Source organism: Panthera onca, chromosome A2, assembly GCF_046562875.1.
Source record: "Panthera onca isolate mPanOnc1 chromosome A2, mPanOnc1 haplotype 2, whole genome shotgun sequence".
In the NCBI taxonomy this organism is placed as follows: domain Eukaryota; kingdom Metazoa; phylum Chordata; class Mammalia; order Carnivora; family Felidae; genus Panthera; species Panthera onca.
The window spans coordinates 120,012,412-120,035,103 of NC_138340.1; the positions used below are offsets into that span (position 1 = coordinate 120,012,412).

At 44.0% G+C, this 22,692-nt stretch overlaps 1 protein-coding gene across 2 annotated transcripts in view; it reads left to right on the forward strand.

The window, feature by feature from the left end:
- Positions 1 to 22,692, forward strand: part of CREB5 (cAMP responsive element binding protein 5) — a 399,683-nt gene that overhangs the window by 84,300 nt on the left and 292,691 nt on the right. For both annotated transcript variants that reach the window (XM_078441094.2, XM_078441098.2), the window contains exon 4: positions 5,398 to 5,519. In XM_078441094.2, coding sequence (XP_078297220.1) covers positions 5,398 to 5,519 — 122 coding nt within the window. The remainder of the gene's footprint in view (positions 1 to 5,397; positions 5,520 to 22,692) is intronic.

The following is a 22,692-nucleotide window of genomic DNA, read 5'->3' on the forward strand; positions in this document are numbered from 1 at the left end:
TTTTTTTTTTTTTTTTTTATCATTTGTCTCCTTGCCTTTTTATCATTGAGGAAAATGAAACATAGACAAACGTACAACTCAAATGCAGCTCTGAAACCCAATGAGGTAGCAGCCTATTATTAAATGTAGAGCAGACTAAACACTTTTGAAAAGAAGAATCGAGTTTCAGGCTTTAGCTTTGTGCTTGTCATTTAGACTTTGGAGTAATCATACTTGCTGGGGCTGAAGCATTTGATGCTAGGCAGACTATGGACTGATTGGAAAACTTAGTGAGTTTTTTCCCCTAATAGTTGTAGCCATGTACTTGTCGTCCTTCCCTGATGTACTGGGGTGCAGAATTTCCTATCGTATAACGGAGGGGTGAATTTCTAAATCATATTGTCAAGCCTATGGCACTCTTTCAGGTATACAAGAAGGGTCTCTGTATGGCAAGAATCCTCTACCTAGCTGTTTCCAGAGGCAGCGATTCTATGAAAAGGGGCTCCTTTTTCAAGGAACAGACTAACCGTTCCAAGAAGGGAACCTGAAACTGAAATAGGACAAACTTTACAAAGGATTTTTTTTTTATACCTTTTGGTGCCAATTTTTCTTGTCCGAATGGTAAAGAAATCCCAAGGACATGCGAGGCAGGTAGAAGTGGGTAACATACCTTACTTGCCCTGGTCCCAGCTGTCTGGGTCTTCTGAGAAGCTGGTATGCTCTTTGCGAACTCCCTGTGCGAAAGCAATGTGTAGGTGCTTATGCAGTGCCAATTCAGATTTGCAAAGGTAAGAACGACAAGCTACTTTCAACTCAAGGAAAGCCCAAACTCAAAAGTTACTACCTTTTAGGTTAGTTTGATGGGGCGCCTGGGTGTCTCAGTCGGTTAAGCGTCCGACTTCAGCTCAGGTCATGATCTCACGGTTCGTGAGTTCGAGCCCCGCGTCGGGCTCTGTGCTGACAGTTCGGAGCCTGGAGTCTGCTTCGGATTCTGTGTCTCCCTCTCTCTCTGCCCATCCCCCGCTCATGCTCTGTCTCTCTCTATCAAACAAATGAATAAACATTAAAAAAAATCTTTTAGGTTCGTTTGAGATTTGGAGTTGTTTCTTTCTCTCAGTCAGATGATCCCCACTCAAGTGGAAACACTAAAAGAAAGGTGAGCAGAAATGCCTGCAATGATCATCTCAGCTCTGAGTTCCCACCGGAACCAGTTCCTGTAAGTCCTTGGAGTGTGGCCTGTTATGACTGAACACACCTTAGACATTACCCACCAATGGGGCATCAGCCACCGTTATTCATGAACTGCTGCTACCGTAGCTGATGCATGCTCTTGGTTCTAAATAAGGTGTGGCTTATAAGAATTTTAATTTACGGCCATGGATATTGCTCACCTACTTTAGATCTAATTTCAGCCGGAATAGTTATTTGACAAGGCATTCATGTGGCTGAGAAACTCTGACTCTTTTATTTAAGTTGCTGATAGATTTAGCTGTCCTCTTTTTGAAGATTTGCACATTTCCTGGCTTACTTGGAACTGGTACCATGTGGGATCAAAGACCGCTAGAGACCCTGTATTAATTCTAATAAATGTTAAAATAAAAGTTAAGCTCCATTTTCTGGTTCCTGTTGTAACTGGAAAGAATAGCTCATTCACAAGAAGAAAATGAATTAAAAATTAGGAACAGTGTGCCTTATCTCTTCCAAATGTGGGTACAGATATCTGTTTTGCTTTTCCCTTATTATATCATACAGCAAAGAAAGTCACATTTAGTAACAACTCTATGGCCTCCATCTGGGTCTTCTGCTCTAGGCGTAGGAGGGAACCAACTCCCTTTAGGGTTCAAAGCTCCCCTTGCTTCAGACCTTTTGTTTCCTTGTTGCTGCCGAGAGGCTCGTGATGGCGGCCATTGCCTTTACTATCCCTGTGTCGTGTTCCTTCCCCCTCCTTTCCTGATGTATGTGTGTGCGTGTGCGGGCACTGGAATCTGGGAATAATTTTGCTGAGAGAAGACAGAACACATTTCTCAAGTTTGCTTGATGTTTGGCCTCCAAATGCCAGTGTGAATTCGATTTCATGGCCCATCTCATGAACTCATCTTAGGGTTCAGGACTCATATGGATCCTTCTAGGATTACTGTTCCCTCTACCTGGAATCATGGCTCTCAGCTTGTAAATCTCCAACAGAGAAATATAGAGGAGCAGAAGAAAAATTAAAACCTGGCAAACTAAGTTCCTACTGATGACAAGTGGTCTAGTATTTCAGTTCTGTTGTGTGTTGTTTTCGAAGGCTTTTTTGTCACAAAATGACCTGAAAGATAGTAGGGTCTGTGGGATTATAATATGGTTCTATTATATGAGGGATATGAATGATTCCAAGATATTAAAATTTTTTTAACATTTATTTATTTTTGAGAGAGGGAGAGACAGAGCATGAATGGGGGAGGGTCAGAGAGAGAGGGAAACACAGAATCTGAAACAGGCTCCAGGCTCCGAGCTGCCAGCACAGAGCCCGACGCGGGGCTGGAACTCACGGACCGCGAGATCATGACCTGAGCCGAAGTCGGACGCTTAACCGACTGAGCCACCCAGGCGCCCCGATTCCAAGATATTTTAAAAGAACCAAGGATGGTTAGGATTGTCAGTTACCAATACAATTATGTGACTCAATTTCTAAACGGGTCTGGGGTGAGTTTCAGTTTCCTTATAAGTAAAAGGGGGAAGATGATTTCTACTGAACGTGGTTCGTGTGAAAATTAATGAGATGATGTGTCATACAAAGCACTTAACACTATGCCTGACATGGAATAAGCACTCAATAAATGGAAGAATATGTACACACACACACACACACACAGACACACACACACACACCCTTTATTTTCACTGTCAGGTCTTGTCTATTTGTACCTTCTGTTCAGGAACCTTCTTTATTTCTCTAGCCTTTACCTCTGGCCTAACTTCTAGTGTCTAGCCAGCTGTTCCTGATGCTTCCTTTAAACTGTCCTTTAAATGGTTATGTTTCTTTGACCTGCTGACAGTGACTTTTGAAGGGAACCCAGTACGGTGGTGATTTTAGGATTCATAGAACCAGGTAACTTTAGAACTTTACTTGAAAGATAAGGAATATGAGGTCCAGAGAATGTAGGGAATTTCTCCCAAATCATACAGTTTTCAAATCTGGATTTCTGGGTTGTCAACATTATCTTTTACACATGTAACAGAGTTCTTCAGACCCAGAGGAGAGTCCCGGCAAAGCACAGGATTCAGATTGAGAAGGGATTATGTCTGAAAGTTAAAGAGGAGTGATAAAATGGTTACAAATTGTGACCTTGTGTAAGGTACTTATCTCTCCATTTCTAAAATAATAGGTACCTACTTACCTCATAGGATCTTGTGAGATCTAGATTCTAGACAATGTGGGTAAAAATGTTTGTAAACTGCAAAATGCTTCATAAATACTAATTTTATCTTTTTTATGCTATTTTATCACACCATATACCTATGTGTATGCACATATACATGTTAGATGTATATTGGGACATAAATGTGTATATGTGACTCTTAGTAGATTAGTGTGCTAATAATAAAACCATTTTCAATCAAACCCAACTTTTTTCTAGCTTTTATCTGTAGTGTCCAATTTGTGATCATCTGTGGTAGGCTGTCTGTGTACTGCAAAGAGAGCTCAGGATCTCGGAGGCTGGGCTACGAATGGGAAAGGATGCAGAAGGGGATTTTTGCTGCATTGAAATCCAGGTCAACCAGTTGGGTGCTTAACAGGTGAAAAAGCCCCTTGCCATAAGGAATCAGGAGATCTTGCCTTGGAAGGGCTGAATATATGGGGATCTCAAACTACTTTCATCTTCATGAATATTAAGCTATTCCCCTGAGTCTCAACGGATGATTTACTGGGATTAACTGCTCTGTGTGTGACTTAGAAAAGTAAACGTGATTCTAGTTTCTTATCATACAGGAAAGTGTAAAGAGCGGGCAGAAATGGCAAATTTGTGTCCACTTGTGGGCACTCTTGGGTTGAGTGGTAGTGATGTGTTAGAGAACCGTGCAGAAGGAGATTTGGGGACTGAGGGTAGGTCAGGTTGGACAAGTGCCGTAAGTAACCTAGCAGTGTGTACTGTAGGCTCAGGTGGGAATAATATATGTACGTATTGGAGATAGCGCCAGGGCCTTGGTTATAGTCCTGGTGTCATCCATCACATCCACCTGGGAGACCTTAAACAAGACTCTTCATCACTCAGGACTTCAGTTTTCCTCATTTGCAAAATAATGGCCATTTTGCATGGCCATCTTCTGTTTAGAACAGAGGGACAGTTTACAATTTTCTTCATGTCAACTCCAGTACACCTTTACCAAGGAAGATGACCGTCCTTAGTGATTACAAAGGTATAATTCTACCTTTATTGACCTTATAGGATCTTGTGAGATCTAGATGATGTAGAACATGTGTGAAAACATTTTGTAAACTGCAAACGTTGCGTAAATAGTGGCTTCAGATCCTCCAGTTTTCTAAGTTATATTCTCTCTAGACAGTCAAGAATATGAAAGAAATTCCTTTTAAAGAGTTTTCTCAGAACATTCTTTTGGCTATAGCAAAGGAAAATGAAATTAATAATTATATTTTTAATGGATGAAAGCTGAATGTGTTTGACTTGGAACCTTTCATCATCCTCTATGACTCTCAAAAATGAGAGACAGAATTGCTATATTTTCCTTTTCCATTAAGAAAAAGGAATTGGGGCGCCTGGGTGGCTCAGTCAGTTGAGTGCCCGTCTCTTGATTTTTGACTCAGGTCATGATCTCACGGTTGGTGGGTTCAAGCCCTGCCTTGGGCTCTCTGTGCTGACAGTGCAGAACCTGCTTGGGATTTTCTTTCTCCCTCTCTCTATGCCCCTCCCGTTTGTTCTCCCTCTCTCAAAATAAATAAATAAACTTTAAAAAAAAGAAAAAATTAATATGCTTGTTTCTTTTTGTTTGATACACACTTTTACAAAATCTGCTTTCCCCCTAAAATCAAGCTTATCTTTGTCTCAAGATTTTTTTTGGCCTGATTTTAGCTAAATCATTTTTTTTCCAGTTAAAAAAAGGTCATTCCACACTTTGCAATGTTTATCCAAGTGATAGGGACCCCAGAAAGTTGACAGTGGGATCTCTGGAGGTTGTCTGGAGGAAGTTTGGAAAACCCTCACATACTCAGCCTGCTACACGTTGTATTCCTTCTGTGAGATCTGTGGTTTTATTTTCTTCCATATTGTCATTTTATTCAAAAGGGTGGAAGATTATGGATGACTAATTGGCATTTTAATTAAGGCAAGGGGAGGGGATTAGTGAATTTTAGCTCATGCTTGCTACTGGCTTTTGAGGAAAAGATCCCATGTATGATCCCTCGGTCTCTGTTTTCAGATCAGACTCCGACCCCAACGAGATTCCTGAAGAACTGTGAGGAGGTGGGGCTCTTCAATGAGCTGGACTGCTCCCTTGAGCATGAGTTCAGGAAGGCTCAGGAGGAGGAGAGCAGCAAGCGGGTAGGTTTGCTTGAATGGACACCTCGACAGGTGCCTCCTCTCACCCCCGTTAGAATCTTCTGTGTGGAAACTTAGGTGGCACCGCGGATTGTGCTGAAGTGGCCCTTCAACAGCATTTTATGCATTTGCAAGTATTTGTCTCATGTTTTTTAAAAAAAGGATGAAGCCCTGATTGTGGTAGGACCCCTCAAGGGGAAAACAGACATGAAATATGAAATTCAAGCAAAAAAAAATGTACCTGATTCTTGAACGTTGAGTTGGACAAACTCAGACTTCTTCTATTCAAAACTAGTTGATTTAGTTTGCTAAATATTTAGTAGCAAGTCTTACATGGGCGTTGCATGCAGAAGACAAAAGTCAAAGAGACGATAGGCAAATAATCATAGCAGGAGGAGAGGGGGTTTCATTTGATTTTGACAACCTGGGGTAAAATCTTCCCAGTAGAACTCCACCAGCATCACAGTTACTTTCCAGTCGTATTATTGAACAGCTGTTAGTGTTGAGACAAATGATTTAAATGTATGTGTGGATTATTTGTTCTTAATAATAAATGTAGAAAATCGACTTTATGAATGCCCCCACAATATATTCAGTTTATTGTAATGTTGTGCTTGTATTTTAAAATCACAATAAAGGAAAGGAAACAGGGTCACAAGTAAATGTGATAATTGGCATTTTTCCCATCGTTACGATAGAGCATTATTGAATGCCCACAATGTACTAAACAACAAATTAGACACGTTCCATGAACAGAGACTTAAAATGTGGAAGTTGGTTGAAAGGAAGGGCTGGCTAAGTTGTCACGGATTCTGAAGTTCCAGCTGTTCCATCCGGAGGAGACATTTTAAAAGGCTCTGATATTTCAAAACCTTCGAATCCTCCTGTATGTGAAATTATAATAATCCCTCGACCAGACTTTTCATGTCACATTCTTACATCCAGAGAGTCAAGGGCTTGCACTGAGTCTGTACCGCTTTAGGAAACATCATGATAATTGGTGAAGGAGACAAGAGAGGTATGAAATCTCAATCAACTCATTTTATTTGTATATGGTTACTTTGTCATGCGTACCCTATACAGCCACTTCCCTCACCCTCCAAGTGACATGAAAGGCTCCCCCGCCCCTTTTAAACAAATACTTACTTAGCACTTGTTAGCCAGGCGCTGTTCTGAGCACTTAAAAATTCAAGTCAAGAAAAATAGAAGGCATATGTTCTATAATTCACTGCACTAGAAACGTATTTTTTAAAAATGAAAATAACAAGGGCAAAGAAGAACCCAAAAGTCTAGTAAATTTCCTCTGGTTGAATAATAAATTTAGCTCTCCTGGTAGACAGGGCATGTGTGAAAGACCAAGGGATTAATAAATTCATTCATTCCTCAAGAGAGTCAACGTTGGCTTCTTAGATTAAAACTGAACTATAAGAAAGATGTGTACTGGTTCATTTTGGTTCGTATTGTTTTCATTCCCGGTAGAATGCTTTTAACCAAAGTATGTGCCCTTGATTTTCTTATAGACATTTACTGAGGACAGCGTTAGGAAGCCCGTGGTAGGGGTGTGGTTTTAGATGTTCTCCTTTGCGTAGTACTCATGATCTTCTATATGAAGCCCCATGGGAGGAAATTCTTGCAGGTCTGAATTCCAGGAAATACTTTGCTTCCCCCAAAGGAACTGAAATATTTTGTCCTCATGGACATGAGAATCCTGTAACTGGTTCTGTTTCTCTTTTCGCTTTGACTGCTCGGTTAACAGAAAGCCAAGTTTACTGCTTAACTTTGAGAACTTTTTAGAACACTATGATGAACATATTTTACTTCTCCCCAGACTAGACTTTCAGTTCTAGTTTATATTTCCTCTGGTCCTGATTTTTAATTTAAAAAACATTTCTATGCTATACATTTTTTTTTTTTTTGGCGAATTGCTTTTGAGTCCTTGTGGGTTGAGAACGAGTATAAATAATTAAACTTTAAAAAATTCAAGTAATTTGGCAAGCAAAGTTGAGAAAAAGAAGACTATTGTAGTTGTAGAAGTACATATTTTAAACACATCCTTAAAACATTTTTAAAAAGTGTCTTTTGAATGTTGCTTTTAGCCATGTGCTGGTTTTGTGATGGGTGTTTGGGTGAGGGTAGTCAGTTTCCCTCATGGTTTTGGGGTGGGCATCTCAAACCCCAACTTTACTTGTACACCAGGAAAGCTGGACAGCATTCAGGCTGTTGAGCTGCCCTCTCCCCTTGCCTCTTTCAAATCAGAGGGGCCAAATCCAGCCTTGGATGGCCTTGGCTTCTCGAGACCTAATGCACAATGACTTATCCAGCAGCCAAGTGGGCTGGGTTGGTGGCTTCTGCGTGGCATTTCTTTGGAAGCCTCAGGTGGATAAACGAAAGGTAGGGGATTGTCTCCAATCTAGCAGCATAGGTTTGTGCCACCTTTGATCCCACTTCTCTAACTACCAACATCTCTGGCACACTGCCACCCACAGCCCCTGCTTCATTTCTTCATCCCTTCCTTGAAAAGGAGGAATACAAGCTCTTTATTCAAAGCAAACCTTATTGTTATATATTATATTTTGTATGCAATGCTATCTTCTACTTCCTTCTGCTTCACATTCAGATAATTATTTCTTTTTATTTTTTATTTTATTTTTTTTTTTTAAATTTTTTTTTTCAACGTTTTTTATTTATTTTTGGGACAGAGAGAGACAGAGCATGAACAGGGGAGGGGCAGAGAGAGAGGGAGACACAGAATCGGAAACAGGCTCCAGGCTCTGAGCCATCAGCCCAGAGCCTGACGCGGGGCTCGAACTCACGGACCGTGAGATCGTGACCTGGCTGAAGTCGGACGCTTAACCGACTGCGCCACCCAGGCGCCCCAATTATTTCTTTTTAATTGTACATCTCCAACCTTCTTCTGGTTTCTTTTCCTCTGGGTATAAGTACTTTATACAAAAATATCAGAAGATTTAGGCTGGTCCTTCCCTCCACCTCTAACTTTCTAGCTGCAGTTTTATCTAGAACATTCTGTTCAAGAGCAAATAGAGAATTGATCCTTGCTTATTAGCCCATTTGGCCATCCATTGGGCAAAATCCTATTCTAGGGACTATCTCTAATCCTGACAGCCTTCTCCAAAAGCGTATCAATGTATGTATAGAATGAGGACAGGCTAGAGGCAGGTCATGACAATGGAAAAAGCCCTAATATCTGTATCTATATCACATGTAGAAAGCAACACATTCCACAGTTACCCAATCTTCCACATAAGTATAAGCTCATGGTTTCAAAACTCTTTAATAAGAGATGTTTTTCCCTTGAAAAAGCATCCATCACTAGCAGGCATCACAAATCTCAGTTTGCCTGTGGCTTAGAAGTCAGGGTCGTCTATGTCCTGAAACAGTTGAGAAACTTGTGCTCATCATGTATTCATTCAGTAAATCTTTTTGAGTGCTCATCACGTGCCAGGCACTGTCTGAGCCTTGATGAATATACCCACGGACTAAAGCTAATTAAAAACAAAACCCTGCCTTCAGGCAGCTTGCTTCTCATGGGTAAGACAGACAATAAGTAAAAACAATAGAACACATAGCGTGTCAAAAGGTGATAAGTGTTATAGCAGGAAAGGGGCAGAATGAGTGTTGGGGGTGGTCACCGGGTTGCCGGTAAGTGGACACATGCTGCAGAGACCCAAAGGAGGAGAGTGGAGCTTTGCTTCAGAGCAGGTGTGTGTTGAGGAGAAGAATGTTCCAAGTGGAGAGAGCAATGAGTCAAAGCTCTAAGGCTGGAGGACGCTCTGTGGGTTGGAGGAATCGCAAAGAGGAGAGTATATAATAAGCTAAAGAGTGGGCACCAGGAGGGCAGATTCCAGAAGGTCTGCGGCCTCCAGATTTTTCTCCCGGTGAGATGGGGAACCGTAAAGAATTTCAAGCAGAGGAGTGATAGGATCTGACTTCTATATTAGAAAGTTCACTTCAGCTGCTGAGTTGAAAGTAAACTATTGGAGGACAAGAGCTGGGAGAGAGCAGTTAAGGAGACTAAGGGAAGAATCTCGATTAAAGGTGATGGTGGAATGGTCCAAGGTGGAGACGGAGGAAGTGGTTCCATTCTGGGTCTATGTTGAAGATAGAGTCAACAGGATTTGCTGATGATCTGGGGAGTAATAGCAAGGATGGAATCAAAGGTGAACCAGGGTTTTAGTCTAAGCAACCGGAAGTATGGGGAGTTGCCTGTGGGAAGAGCCAGTTTGAGGGGAAGACCGTGGAGACTGGTTTTTTTTTTTTTTTTTACTTCAGTGGAGATATGGAACCGGCACATGGGTATAGTGGTCTGTAATTCAGAAAGAGGCAACTCGTCTTGAGATATGAATTTGGGAGTCACTGGCCTATAGATGGGGTTTAAATACATGAGACTTGATGGAATCGCCTGAGCCAGGAATCCATGGCGATGAAGTGGAGAAGGTCTCAGCATGGAACTTGGCGGACTCCTCCCGAACCTCCAGGAAAGAGTATTCAACTCTCCTCAGTGGCCAGGGCTGACACAGACGACCCTGAGGCGTGAAGAATCAAGTCAAGTACAGAACCCTACCGGTAATACTGAATAGACTCTAGTAACAGTTGGCAGTTAGCATGCTGATTTCATTTTCCGTGTCAGAGGAGAAAAAAACAGAAACAAAAACAAAAAAGATTTTTAAAAAGAGAAAAATAAAGAGGAAGGTGAGTTGACCTAATTTTAAATTTGATTTTTAAAAGACGGATGGAATAATGCATGCGTAGGAAGCGGGATATAGCTTCATCATGTGATAATAATTGTCTGGGAGTGCGTGCGTGTGTGTGTGTGTGTGTGTGTGTGTGTGTGTGTGAGTGTGTGTAAGGGGAGTTGAGAGGACTAGAAATGAACTCCTTTGTCTTGCTGAGAGAAATATAACATTACAGCCTCACGTGGTGAAGGACCCTGAAGATGAAAAGCACGGTGTGTAAGTGCTAAGTGTTGCTCTCCTCCCATAGGACCTAAATTTGACTCATCATGCTGATGCAGCAATAGCAAATTAGGGCATTTCCATGCTCTAGAATTCCTACCCAAATGATGAAAAGTGCAGTCTATTCCCAGAGGGGATTGACTGTTTAACACATGGGAACAAGGGACAAGCTACAATCTTAAGATCTTGGATCCCAGCTCAACAGGAGTCACGGAACAGGGCACAGCCAGGTCAGCCTCAGCTCAGAAAAGTAGGCGGCTCAATCTGATTAAATTCTGTACCTGGAAATCATGTTACTCGACACCACCAGTTACTTGGGGGAGAGAGGGTGCAGAGAGGAGGCCCTCTGCCTTCGTCCACACTCTCTTGCTCTGTCAACCCCTGGCTGGCACTGCTGCCCTCTGGGGAAGGTAGGATTGGTGCCGAATGGAAACGAAAAGAAACCCAGTTGAGCAAACTTGCAGCAGCTGCTCTGTTAACACGTTGCTTCTACGATATTTGTGTAAAACGGTCCCTCCTTGCAGATGTCTGGAGAAAAAGAATATTCTGAAACTTAAACTTGGTTTTACTCTGGTTTTGAAAATGTCGTCATGCTTGCTAAATCCTAGGAGATGAAACCATGAAACTGGTTTTGATCTTCTCGTGTTTTGTTTTGTTTTGTTTTGTTTTGTTTTGAATCAGCATGACTGAAAGGAAACCCCCACTAGCAATGCTCTAAGACATAACAACCTATTTCTTCCCCCATGCCAGTGATTGGAAAACCTAACCTTTATCTTGTAAGGATTCTTTTGGTCCTCCCATGTCAGTACACTACAAATGTAAAGCTTTTCAGCTTTCTCCTTATTGGTTTACATTATGCCCTCAGCTCGAGTGGACTTTGACACTGGAAGAGAGGAAGAGAAGAGAGAGGTTCGCTTGGTCTTTGCATCCCACTCAGGGGAGCGACTAAACCCGTGGAAAAGATCGGAAGCTATTTCATGTGTTTCAGCTTCCTGGGATTTAGGGTTAATGCGTACAGTCTTTACCAGAGATTATTAAGAGTTGGCATCCACTGCCCCATATGTCAGCGAATCAAGATGTGATCTGAGGCTCTGCCTCAATTTTAGAATGGGGTGGGAAATAAAAACTCACAATAGAGTATTTTTTATTTAAAAAAAAATTTGGCAGGGGCGCCTGGGTGGCTCAGTTGGTTAAGCTTCCGACTCCAGCTCAGGCCATGATCTCCTGGTTTGTGAGTTCGAGCCCCACATCAGGCTCTGTGCTGAGACCTCAGAGCCTGGAGCCTGCTTTAGATTCTGTGTCTCCCTCTCTCTCCCTGCCCCTCCCCTGCTTGCACTCTGTCTCTCTCATAGATAAATAAACATTAAAACAAATTTAAAAATAAATTTTTGGCAGAAAGTCAGGGCATCCTCAAAGTGGCAAAATGCATTGTCTATTGCCTTGCAAAGAACAAGAACTTGATATCAAGTATATTTGATATGGATGATGGGGGAAGGCCCACGGTTTGGGGGAATACCGACCGAGAGGCGTGCTTGGTATTTGGCCATCTCCTCCCTTGAAGACTTTGTATATTTGGATAATTTGAACTAAAATGGATGAATCCTCACAACGTAACTTGCACACTGAGAAAAAAATATGTTTATCTCTTGAAACTGAGGATCTAATCTCTGATGCTAAATTATTTGGCAGTTCCTGGCTCCGCCTTCAGCCAGTGTTCTAATCTGAATTAAAAGGGGGTGGTGGCTGGGGGGCGGGACTTGTGGATAAATGTCTCAGCCTATGAGTGGCAGGTTTGATTGTTCTCTGAGTTCAGTATTAAGCCTGTAAGTTTTTGGTCTTGGGTCCTGTTGATATTTGCTAGCCCACAACACGTGTCCCACCAAGACGGAGGTCTCAGCCTGATGTCTTTGGGGAGAGTTGATCGCAAGGCTTCCAGAGGCTAAAGTCTGAATGAGAAACAGTTTGCATTCATCCCGTGCTGTGACTGGTGGCCTTGCACGAGGCACTTATGTTTCCACTTGAAGCTGTGCAGTGGAAGAGAATGGGAGGCTCAGACCCTGTTTAGGGTGTAACCAGAAGATTGCAAGAGGGAACCGGGTATTGACTTTGAGAACCGCTTTTTGTGTTGGAATATCACAGAATAAATTAGTATTTTCTTGCACCAGTATTTCCTGTTCAGTTGTGACAGGGAACAGCAATGATCAAAGTACTTAGGTACTCATGAAGCGTATTCAGGCCCACGTATGCCACTTTGAACGTGTTAATCATTTGATTTTGGTCCCTCTAGTTCACAGAGAATAACTATAGGTGATTATACTGGTACTGTGTTCCCCCTTTAAATGCAGAGGAATAAACTATCAAGAGAGACAGAGCGTTGATAGGCCTTCCCCACGGAGGACCGGTGGTAAGGCTCTTCTCTCTGCTTTGTCTCTGCCTCCTTGTCTTTTGGCTGTATCCCCTCCCAGGTGGTTTCTGCTTACACCTCTTCTTCCGAAAACTCATAAATTCTCATAGCATAACAATCAGCTCCACCAGACAATTCCTTCACCTCTACATCTAGTCTTCAGACTTGAATATTAGCCTCCAGTCTGCATCTGCTACCCACGTTCCCATCGAACACCCCGCCGCTACTCCCAACTGCCCGCAAAGTGTACTCAGAGCCTCCTCGTGCAAACTCACTGCCTTGTCAGAGGCATGTGTCCCCCCGCCGCAGGAGTCCGTTTTGCCTTCCAAGGCTCCTTTGCCCCAGCAACTTTCTTAGGAAAGAGACCTCCTCTCTTCCCTTTAGTTTTCGTTTCTATCACCTGAAGTCTAGACCATCATCGCTGCCTACTGGGTTATCGCTGTGGATTCCAAGAAAGTTTCTGACCGCTAACCTAACTTAAAAGAAATACCTCGCATTAAGCCTTGCAAAATTGAATGCATTTTTTAAGCAATAAAGAAACTAACCGAAGTGTTTACAAGAAAAAAAAACACAATTGCAAAAATTTAGAAAAAAATTGTATTTTACTTCGGTTAAGTTCAAAGTTCCTCCAGACACTGTGATTGTTAAAAGGTAGAGGGGTTGGTGTGGGATGTCGTAGGTATTAAAAGGAGTTATGTTGGGAGCTGTTGAGCATAGGCTTGATTCTATGACATTCTATGCATGGAATGCACCTAAAAGGAACAGGGCAGGGATGGGAGGGCATGGAAGTATACTGAAGAAAGAACTCCAAAAATAGCCCCAAACACAGTGGATCCCTGGAGCTCCTTGGGCACCACCATCAACCCAGACTTGGGCTGTGAGGACCACTCATTTGGCCTGCCTTCCCATCAGGTGGCCTTACTGTAGCTGAAAATCAGCCCAATTGAATTATTTGTCTGGAAGCTCCTCACTAAAACAATTATGATGCTTCGCTTTAAGGGCGCCGAAAAGGACGGCTTTTCCTAGGAGGACACTTTCTTAACAGGGTGATTTTTCTATTCCAGGTTGGGTTGGGTCCTCAGCTAGTTAAGAATCGTTTCTTACCTGTCCTGAGGCAGGCAGGCGAGCCAGGCTGGGATTTCAAGGTATTAGCCCAAATGGAATCACAGCAGAGAATTGATGCTCTCCTCTGAAGGAGTCAGTTTCCAGCTGTGAGTAATTCAGAACTCGAAACCCGCCAGACAGGCACGGGGAGGCGGGTGTGTACCTGGGCATGGGAGGCCTTTGCATCTGCAGAGGAAGCTTACGCTGTCCTCTGTGAGGCCCTGCATTAATGCTCCCAAAGGCAAGCAGGAAAACAGATCTGTTTTCAGGACCGGATTAAAAACGAAATGACTTAAAGATGAAGCTTCCGTTCTAGGCAGAAAACAGCACTCACATTTGGAAAATTGGGCCAAATGTTCGACTCCTCGTGCATCTGTAGCGAAGAATCACTTACCTGGGCCCCTTGCAGAGACGTGAGAAAAAAAAATTGACATTGTAAAAAGAGAATAGGAAAATAATATAATGGTTGCAAGAGTCTCTGCCCCCATCATCTCATAAATCCAGGTGAACATTAAGTATGGTCCAGAGCAGGTATGGGAGTGATTTACTCCGGGAACCCTGCTTCAGCATTTGTGTGTTGTTAAGTTATTTCCATATTGATAAGGCTGAGGCCAGGAACTGGGATTCCGAGCATTCCTCCTGTCCATATTTCCAGCATGTTGGTTATCAACTCAAACCTGCAGCGCAATTACTGTTTTTAGCCTCGGAACACTACTCGGACATTTTCCTTGTTTTTTTTTGTTTTTGTTTTTGTTTCTTGTTTTTTTTGTTTGTTTGTTTGTTTTTTACCCAAAGATCGCCAAAGCCCAAGGGCCTAGGAAATAGTGTTGTTTTCTCCCCCCCTTGAATTATGTGTACCACGTTCTTACACTTTGGGGAACTAGCTGTTGTGGTGACCTGGGAGGGGGTTGTTCACAGGCTGGTTGGATGGGAGATGCAGTCAGGCCATCCTCGTGGGTAGCCACACACAACCTGCTCCTTGATATTCAGCTGGAACGAGCCTCACACCCCAAATATGACAGGATATCAGCGGCAGGGTTTCCAGAACGTTGCTGGACTTCACTTTGTTTTTTTGCTTTCCGGGATATTAAAGGCTATTTTTAGCCTGTTCGAACCTGTGACTCTTCTGTGTGAGGAGGCCAAATTCTCTCATCTGGCTCTAGAGTGAGATGGGTTGCCGAAAGGCTTTACCCTCCGCATCTCCTCTAAGCATGTGCTTTCTAACAAAACGTTCTAGCGTTGGTGAAACCAGACTGTTGTGTAGGTGGATGGTATTTTGACCTTTGACCTGAAGGCGAATGCGAGCTGTTTCATTTCACAGTGTTGGAGCTAGAAGAAGGGAGAGACCCACCTGCAAGCTCTCCCTTCATTGTCTGGCACCGTGGAGGGGGGGTCCCCAGTTCCCTCTGTGGAGTGGGGTGAACCCCACATTTTGCATTTAGGGTGGCTGCAGTCTCAGCCATCCCTGGGATCTGAGTTATGTGCAGGGCACGCCATCTGCTACATGGAAACTTTGAAAGTTGATCACGGTGCTTGTCTGCACCCTTAGCCTGAGTCGGTGCCAGGCACCGCTCTTTTCTGTGGCTTTATGTTTGGGTGGGGGCTTGCTTGGGCTCTGCGAGCAGTCATGTCCCCAAAGAAGAAAAGCAGTCGTGTTCCGTGTGGATGTCAGGTTGATTGGCTGCAGATGATGCAGCACTGGGCCTTGTGAATCACTGTCATTCCCAAAGAACCCGTCCCCTTTTTGGCTTCTCCTCACGTGATTTGTTATGCACAGAGCTTAGGAACTTTCCCACAGGATTTATGAACGTGAGGCTTTTGTTGGATTTGTTGGCACGGTGGGCCCCGGGCGTTCCTGTTCTTTCCAGGGGAAGCCTGGAATCTGTAGTGCTCTAGAATGGAGAGCGCAGGGGAGCCCCACCCTTGTAGCCCCACCTGATTGGTCCCCAAGTGGCAGAAGAAGCCATTCCGGAATTCTGGCGGCCCCTTTGCAGGGTGACGTGCCAAAGCGTGATGTGCAGTGCGGGCGCCCCGTGCTGCTGCCGGTCCACCTGAAAATGGCCTTGCAACACTTCCGGTGCTATTGGTAACAGCCCAGGCGCGGGTTGTGGAGAAGTAACGAATTCAGGACGGGGGCAAGAAATCCCGACCCCACTCCGTCACTTTCTAAACGCACGGCTTTATTGTCTACACCGGGCCTTTGGACAACCTTGGGATTACACACATACATAGTTCGAATATATTGAGAGCTGGAGAATAAAAAAATAAAGCTCATTCTCAGGTAGATGGTGTTAGATGCACACGTCGCTGCAGCCTCTCACCTTGAACGTTCTTTCTGCTGTTGACTGAAATAAGTGGTCGAAAAAGGGTCCTGGGGACACAACCTCAAACTCCGTATTCACAGAGATAATACCGCAGTGGTGACATTGCTGCCTGAAGGAGCATCTCTTTTCCCGCACAGTGGGGTGGGGAGGATAGTTTTTGTCCTAGATCTCTGCTAGATTTTTTTTTTTTGGCCTTCATTTATATCACAATAATGCACACCTACCTGCGTACCTGTTTTAGGCAAAGTGGGAAATCCAGGCTTTGTGAATAATTCCTCATCGTGCTGACCACTACCTGGAATTGCCTCCAGTGGCCAACACCAGCTTTAACAGACACTTAATGTCAAGAGCGTAGCCACCTGCTGCCCTGCCTCGTGAAGATGCCACAACCGATTTGCCCACCAAGCGTGGGCTTACGAGTCGACTGACCGTTAGTGGTGATAAATTTGCACGGCTCCAAACGCACGTGCCCTCCCTCAGACCCCCTGGTAGCCGGAGGCACATATTGCCAGACAGCTGGCCAGGGCCAGGGGTGCAGTCTGTGATCGCGGGGGAGAGGAGCCGCTTTGACCTCATTAGCGCTGTTCTAATGGAGTGCTACAGGCACAGACTACAGCTACCAAGGCCACACTCTTAATACAATGGGCTGGTGCATTTTACAGAAAAAAAAAACAAAACCAAAACAGTCAGCTTACCACACCGATGGAATAGCCCAAGCATCCTTCTCTTTTCTGCGATTTTAGATTTTGCCCTCCCTGGAGTCTGTTGCCATTTGACAAAATCTCATGATGCCACAGCCAACCCGCCTGAGTCATGTGGCGGTGGTTCGTTGTAAAAAGTATCGAGAGTCTCACGTCTGTGCTTCAGTCGCCCTGCAAACGGCCATGTCGAGAAATGCCTGGGAAGCCCAGATAGGACAGGGGGCAGATGTGTCTGTGATGTCCGCGTCTGGGGTGCTGTGAGAAGGGAGGGCACGAATGGTGCTTTGTGTGTATGCGAGGAGTGGCTCGAAAGGGACTTAGCCCCTAGAACACTTTGCTGGGGTGCTTTGTGGGATTTATTCAGCTCATCCTCCTGGACTTACTGGCTTTTTATCAAAGAGTAAATACCACTCCAACAGAGGCATGCCCTGCGAGTATAGAACGGTTGGCTCAGAGCAGTGCTCAAACATCCGTTTATGACTTACTGCGCTCACATGCTTTTATCCAGTTCCCCCTGCGTTTCGAAGTCACGGCACTTACTTCCTCATCCCCTGCTCGGGGTGTCTGTGAAGGCTTTTTCTTTCAAGTCTGCCGCTGAGACCACTTGACATATTAGCCAGTCGGAGAATGAGGTGGGAACCAAGCTGACTAATATTTGCATTTGCGTTTCCTACCCGTGGAAGAGAAGAAGGAGACGGAGTCGGATTTGTAAAGTGGTCCCCATTTTCCACAACCCCTTGGCAGAGGTGACCTACACCGAGTGCCAGATGCCTTTCCCAACAGCTGTTTGGTGATTCCGTGTCACCGGGCTCACTGTAAAATCAGGCATATCCTTTTAATTACCTGTTCATATTTCAGCGATGCCGAGCTCTGTGGCACAGGGAGAGGGGATAAACCTTCATTGTAATGGATTTTTAGTAAGACTATCTCTGAGATAAGAGTCCTAAATCTTGGCAGTCTCTTTAGAGCACACACTTTGTGATTGCACACAAATTCTTGGTTCCCCAGAGCCGTGTTGTAAATGGAGTGCACTGTACAGGGCTGGGTAATAAGATACTGCAGATACATTTGAGAGCAAGGTGCACTTTTGCTTTATTTATGAAGATAGACATGCTGGTTGAGGGCTTAATCACAGCTGATAAATCATTTTAAGAAAGCCTATTAGAACCATATGCTGATTTTTTTGCATTAATATAGTGTGTCTGTTTCCAGTCTAATAAGACAGGGTTTTCTCTCATGCTCTCCGTGTCTCTCCGGTGTGGACTATTTATCTGTTTAAGTGGTATCACTTGTGTGGGAGCATTTATCTCTTTAAGAGGTACCATTAATAAAAGAAGGTGAAAGGAAAGGGGGAAGGAAAAATGAGTGAAGGCGCCCTTCGCACAATGCCTGGGTGCGCGCGCGCGTGCACGTGTGGGTATATGTGTGTGTGTGTTTATGGTATTACAAAGGAAAGAGTCAAAAAGCTGAGAACAGGAAACATCTCAATTAGAGTTTCGGAAGACCATGGATTGGTCTTCAGTTGGCATAAGGTAGTCATTTCAGCCCAGGTGGTTATAATACCATAGTAAAAGATTATCTGAATATGTGTGTGTGTGTGTGTGTGTGTGTGTGCGTGCGCGTGTGTGCGCGCACACACTGACATTTTGCTTACCTCACCTCTCCCCAAGCTAGCCGAGGTCTGCCCCAGGAATAGGTCCCAAGGCTCTTTAATGAGAGCCATATTGGGGCTCCAACTCGGAGCCAAGTTCTGTTTATCACTAATTGCAGGGGTGCCTTGCAGATCTTTTCTATTATTTCCTGATTATACCCCTGCTCTTTTTATTATCTTGCCAAAATCCAAACAGTCATAATTGCATGATTTATTGTTTATTTATAATCCCTTCTACTGCATCAGTCGCTGTATTTAATAGATTTTAAAACAGCAATGGCTTTTACTAAATGACCGGATTTCTTTTACCTTCCGCGGAGAAGTCATGTATTTGTGAATCTCACTTGGCATTCTTTAAAGCGCGTCCACATACTCTTCCAGAATCCTGTTTCTGACCGTATAAATAAGGGTTGTTTTTTGGTGCACGGAGAGAGCGTGTGTGCCAGGAAGATGTTTTAGGAAAGGATGTTAATTTATCCTTAGGATTATATCCAGGTTGGATTATATGACTTCTAAGTTTCTTTCCAACTCACAGTTTCCATGATTCTGTGAACACAGAGTTTAGACACAGAGATAAGTGAAAATCCTATTTTATACAAATTTAGACACAGTGGGGAAATATGACACCAAAGTATGAAAAATGGAGATCAGAAACTGGGAATAATCAAAAATCAACCACCATTCATTGGGTACCTACTATTTGTCGGGCACAGTGCCAGAAGTTTTAAATACATAATTCCAGTTCTGAACCAGGCACCATCTCTGGGGTGGTGTGAGCAACGTTCTCTTGCTGTGGGACACTTCCTTCCAGGCCTGGTCCAAGTGAGCACTGCTTTCCTGGAGTAAAATGAGCATTTGTCGCATGGCAATGTATTTGGAACTGACATCGATTTTAATAGACTAATATCTGCTTGGACAACTACCTCTGAGGAGAGCACGTCCAGAATGCTGCTGTGGTCTCCCAGGACATTGCCTTGAGATTCAGGGGTTGCTCTGCCATTATTTCTGATGTCATAGGAGTTTTGGCTGTAGGATGAAAAGTAATTGCTGGTATGTAGGCTGTGGTCAATATTGTATATTTAAATGTTGGATTTTAAAGGACAGCATTGCTGTGCACCTTCTCTTCACCCCTGACTTCCACCACTGGAAATGTTTCTCTTATGTCCTCCCAGTTCAATCCAACAAACTTTTATTGAGGGCTTAATGTGTCCCAGGTGCTGTGCTAGGTGGGCCAGACGCCAAGGCTACATTCTAGGGGGGGAGCTGCTGGTCGTGGGATATGGGGGAGCGTTTGGCTTCCTCGATGGGTTCTAAGCTCCTCTGGGATCGTATGTACGTAGAAACAGCAAGGACTGTGGCTACTCAGTTTCGCTGCATATTCTTCATGATCTGACCCTGACTTAATTTACCAGTTTTCTCTTTTGTGTCATTTTTTTTCTCTTGTGTCTTTTCTGCTTCAGGAAAATGGAGTAAGTCTCCCTTCCCTAACCCTGTCTGTGGTTTCCCCACCTCATTGTGCTTGCCCATGCAGTTGTCTCTGCCTGGAAGGTTTCCTGCCAGGAAGGTCTCTGCCTGTTCCCCTCTTTTTTTTTTTTTTTTTGAGAGAGAGAGAGAGAGCATGCACATGAGTGGGGGAGGGGCAGAGGGGGGTGGAGAGAGAGAGAGAGACAGAGAGAGCGAGAATCTTAAGTAGGCTCCACTCTCAGCATGGAGCCTAACACGGGACTCAATCCCATGACCCTCGGATCATGACTTGAGCTGAAATCAAGAGTCGGATGCTCAACTGACTGAACCACCCAGCTGCCCCCCTCCCCCTTCTTTGACCAAATCTACTCCATCCATGAAAGCCTATGTGGAATGCTACCACCCCTGTGAAGCATTCTCTGCTTTCCCCTCACCTGATGCAACCTTGGCCTCCCTTGAATTCCCACATTGCTTTTGAAGCATTTCTTATGGCACTTTCAACTACCTCTCTTGTGCTCTGGTGTTTGCTGTGTTTTCCTGCCTCCCCCTAGACGGTAAGCCATGCTGTCACAAGGCTCTGCCTGCCCCTTTCTGTAACTCCCAGCACCATCACCTTATACACAGAAGAAGCTCCGTGAAGACTTGTTGGAGTGGGTGAATGAATGAGTGTGAATGAGTGAGTGGATGTCCTTACACAGTAAGGTTACATTGCCTGGTTTCCCTGAAGCAAGGAGAATGGAAGTACCTTCTACCTCCAAGGAGAATAAGAGTTTCATTATCCACTTTCTTTTCAAGAAATTTGTTAATTCATGATGACTGAGCATGCAAAGTATCCAATAACACAGTTATCGGTTAATAGCCATATTGTGCAGAGAATCTTGCATTGAAAGCAAGAAGGCTTTGAATGAGAAATTATTCATTCAACAAAATTTTATATGGGTCAGCCATTGGGATACAATAAGATATCAGTCAAACTGCCGGCACTTATAATGAAGTGTAACAAATATGTTGTACCATAATAGTGTAATAGGGATAAACTAAGGATTTCCTAACCCATTATTGTGTGTGTGTGTGTGTGTGTGTGTGTGTGTGTGTGTGGTGGGGAGAGTAGTAGGTATCAGTGATGGGTCTTGGTTAAGTAACCTAATCTATGAGCCTTGGTCTTCCTGTCTGTAAAATGGTGATAAAACCCAATGTGTAGGGTATCGTTGATGATAAATGAAGCCTTTGTAAATCACTTAATGTATACGCAGCGGTGCTCGGTAATTCTTGTCCTCTCCCCCTCATGATACATGTACCAAAGGATCAGAGGCTGCTGAAACCTTGATGCCAAGGTGGGATGGGATATTAAGCAAATACTCTACGCCCATACTTTTTCCTGGATTTTAGGTGGTAGTTGTGAGTCAGAAGTCCCTTGCGCCACTGTAGTGGGCCAAGAGACTGAAACCTTCCAAAGGCTTTAGTCAAAACTCAGAGGTGGGTTTAGGGTCTACAGTCCATACCCAGCAGGAGATAGACTTTCTGTTGTTACAGGTGATTCTTATATAAATCAAAAGTCTCAGGGCTTCCCCAGTGTTTCCTTTCACAGCCCAGGTAATGCAGTATACCCACTATTTATTTTTAGGAAGATTTGGCAGATGTTGGCTAGGCCGACTTCCAGGTCAGAAAAAACGTCCAGGAATGATTTCTTCAGAGCGATATAATAGAAGTTCCCGTGGGACAAATAGAAATTCAACCTTAACATCTTTAGAGCACACTTACCTCTTCCTCAGTTACTTATCCTGCTGATACCATCTCATTTTGCCTTCTTTGGCATGTGAATCACTTCCTGGAAAGATGCGCTTCTTCCAGGGTCTGGGGGTGTTTAGGACTACCAGAGTTTTGGTAACTTCAGAACATTGTTGGGAAAGAAAAATAAACTCTCTCTTTGGGCAGATCCACCGTCAAGGCTGAGTTCATGGTTTAGGCAAGCTTGGCCTGAGTTTAGAAAACAGTCTGTGCAGCCACGTGGGCTGGCCACGCTGGGAATTTCAAGGCCGGGCACGCATAAAAGAGGTGCCGTCTGCCTGTTGGTCCTGGTCCCTCTGGGGTAGGGATCTAGGAGAGAATACAAGTCCGTGCATAGGTCTATGTTAGCTTGGAGCATGGGCCCTGAACCATACAGTTCATTAATTCTTGTTTTCTTTTTGTTGTTGTTGCGAATGTCGCAGACTTCGTGAGGCCCTCTGTTCTGTACTTGTGGTGTCTAATTCATCCGTATCTTGTGATACCTCTAACTGCAGGTGCTTGACATCTGGACACACACCCTGCACCCCTTGCCCTGAATGGGAAAATTGTGAAATACTGAATCTGCGATAGTGGCAGAATACTGACTTTTTCACTTTGTATCAGAGGAGGGCAACTCATCAGGAAGTCAGAGCTGAATGTCACACACCCTGCCCTTTTGTGAAAATCTGATTCGTCGTGGGGAGGCATGCCTACCTGGGTCTTCCCAGTTTTCAAGAATGGGTTTGAGACCATTACAACCACAGCTACGATTATCCCTTCCTGAGCTA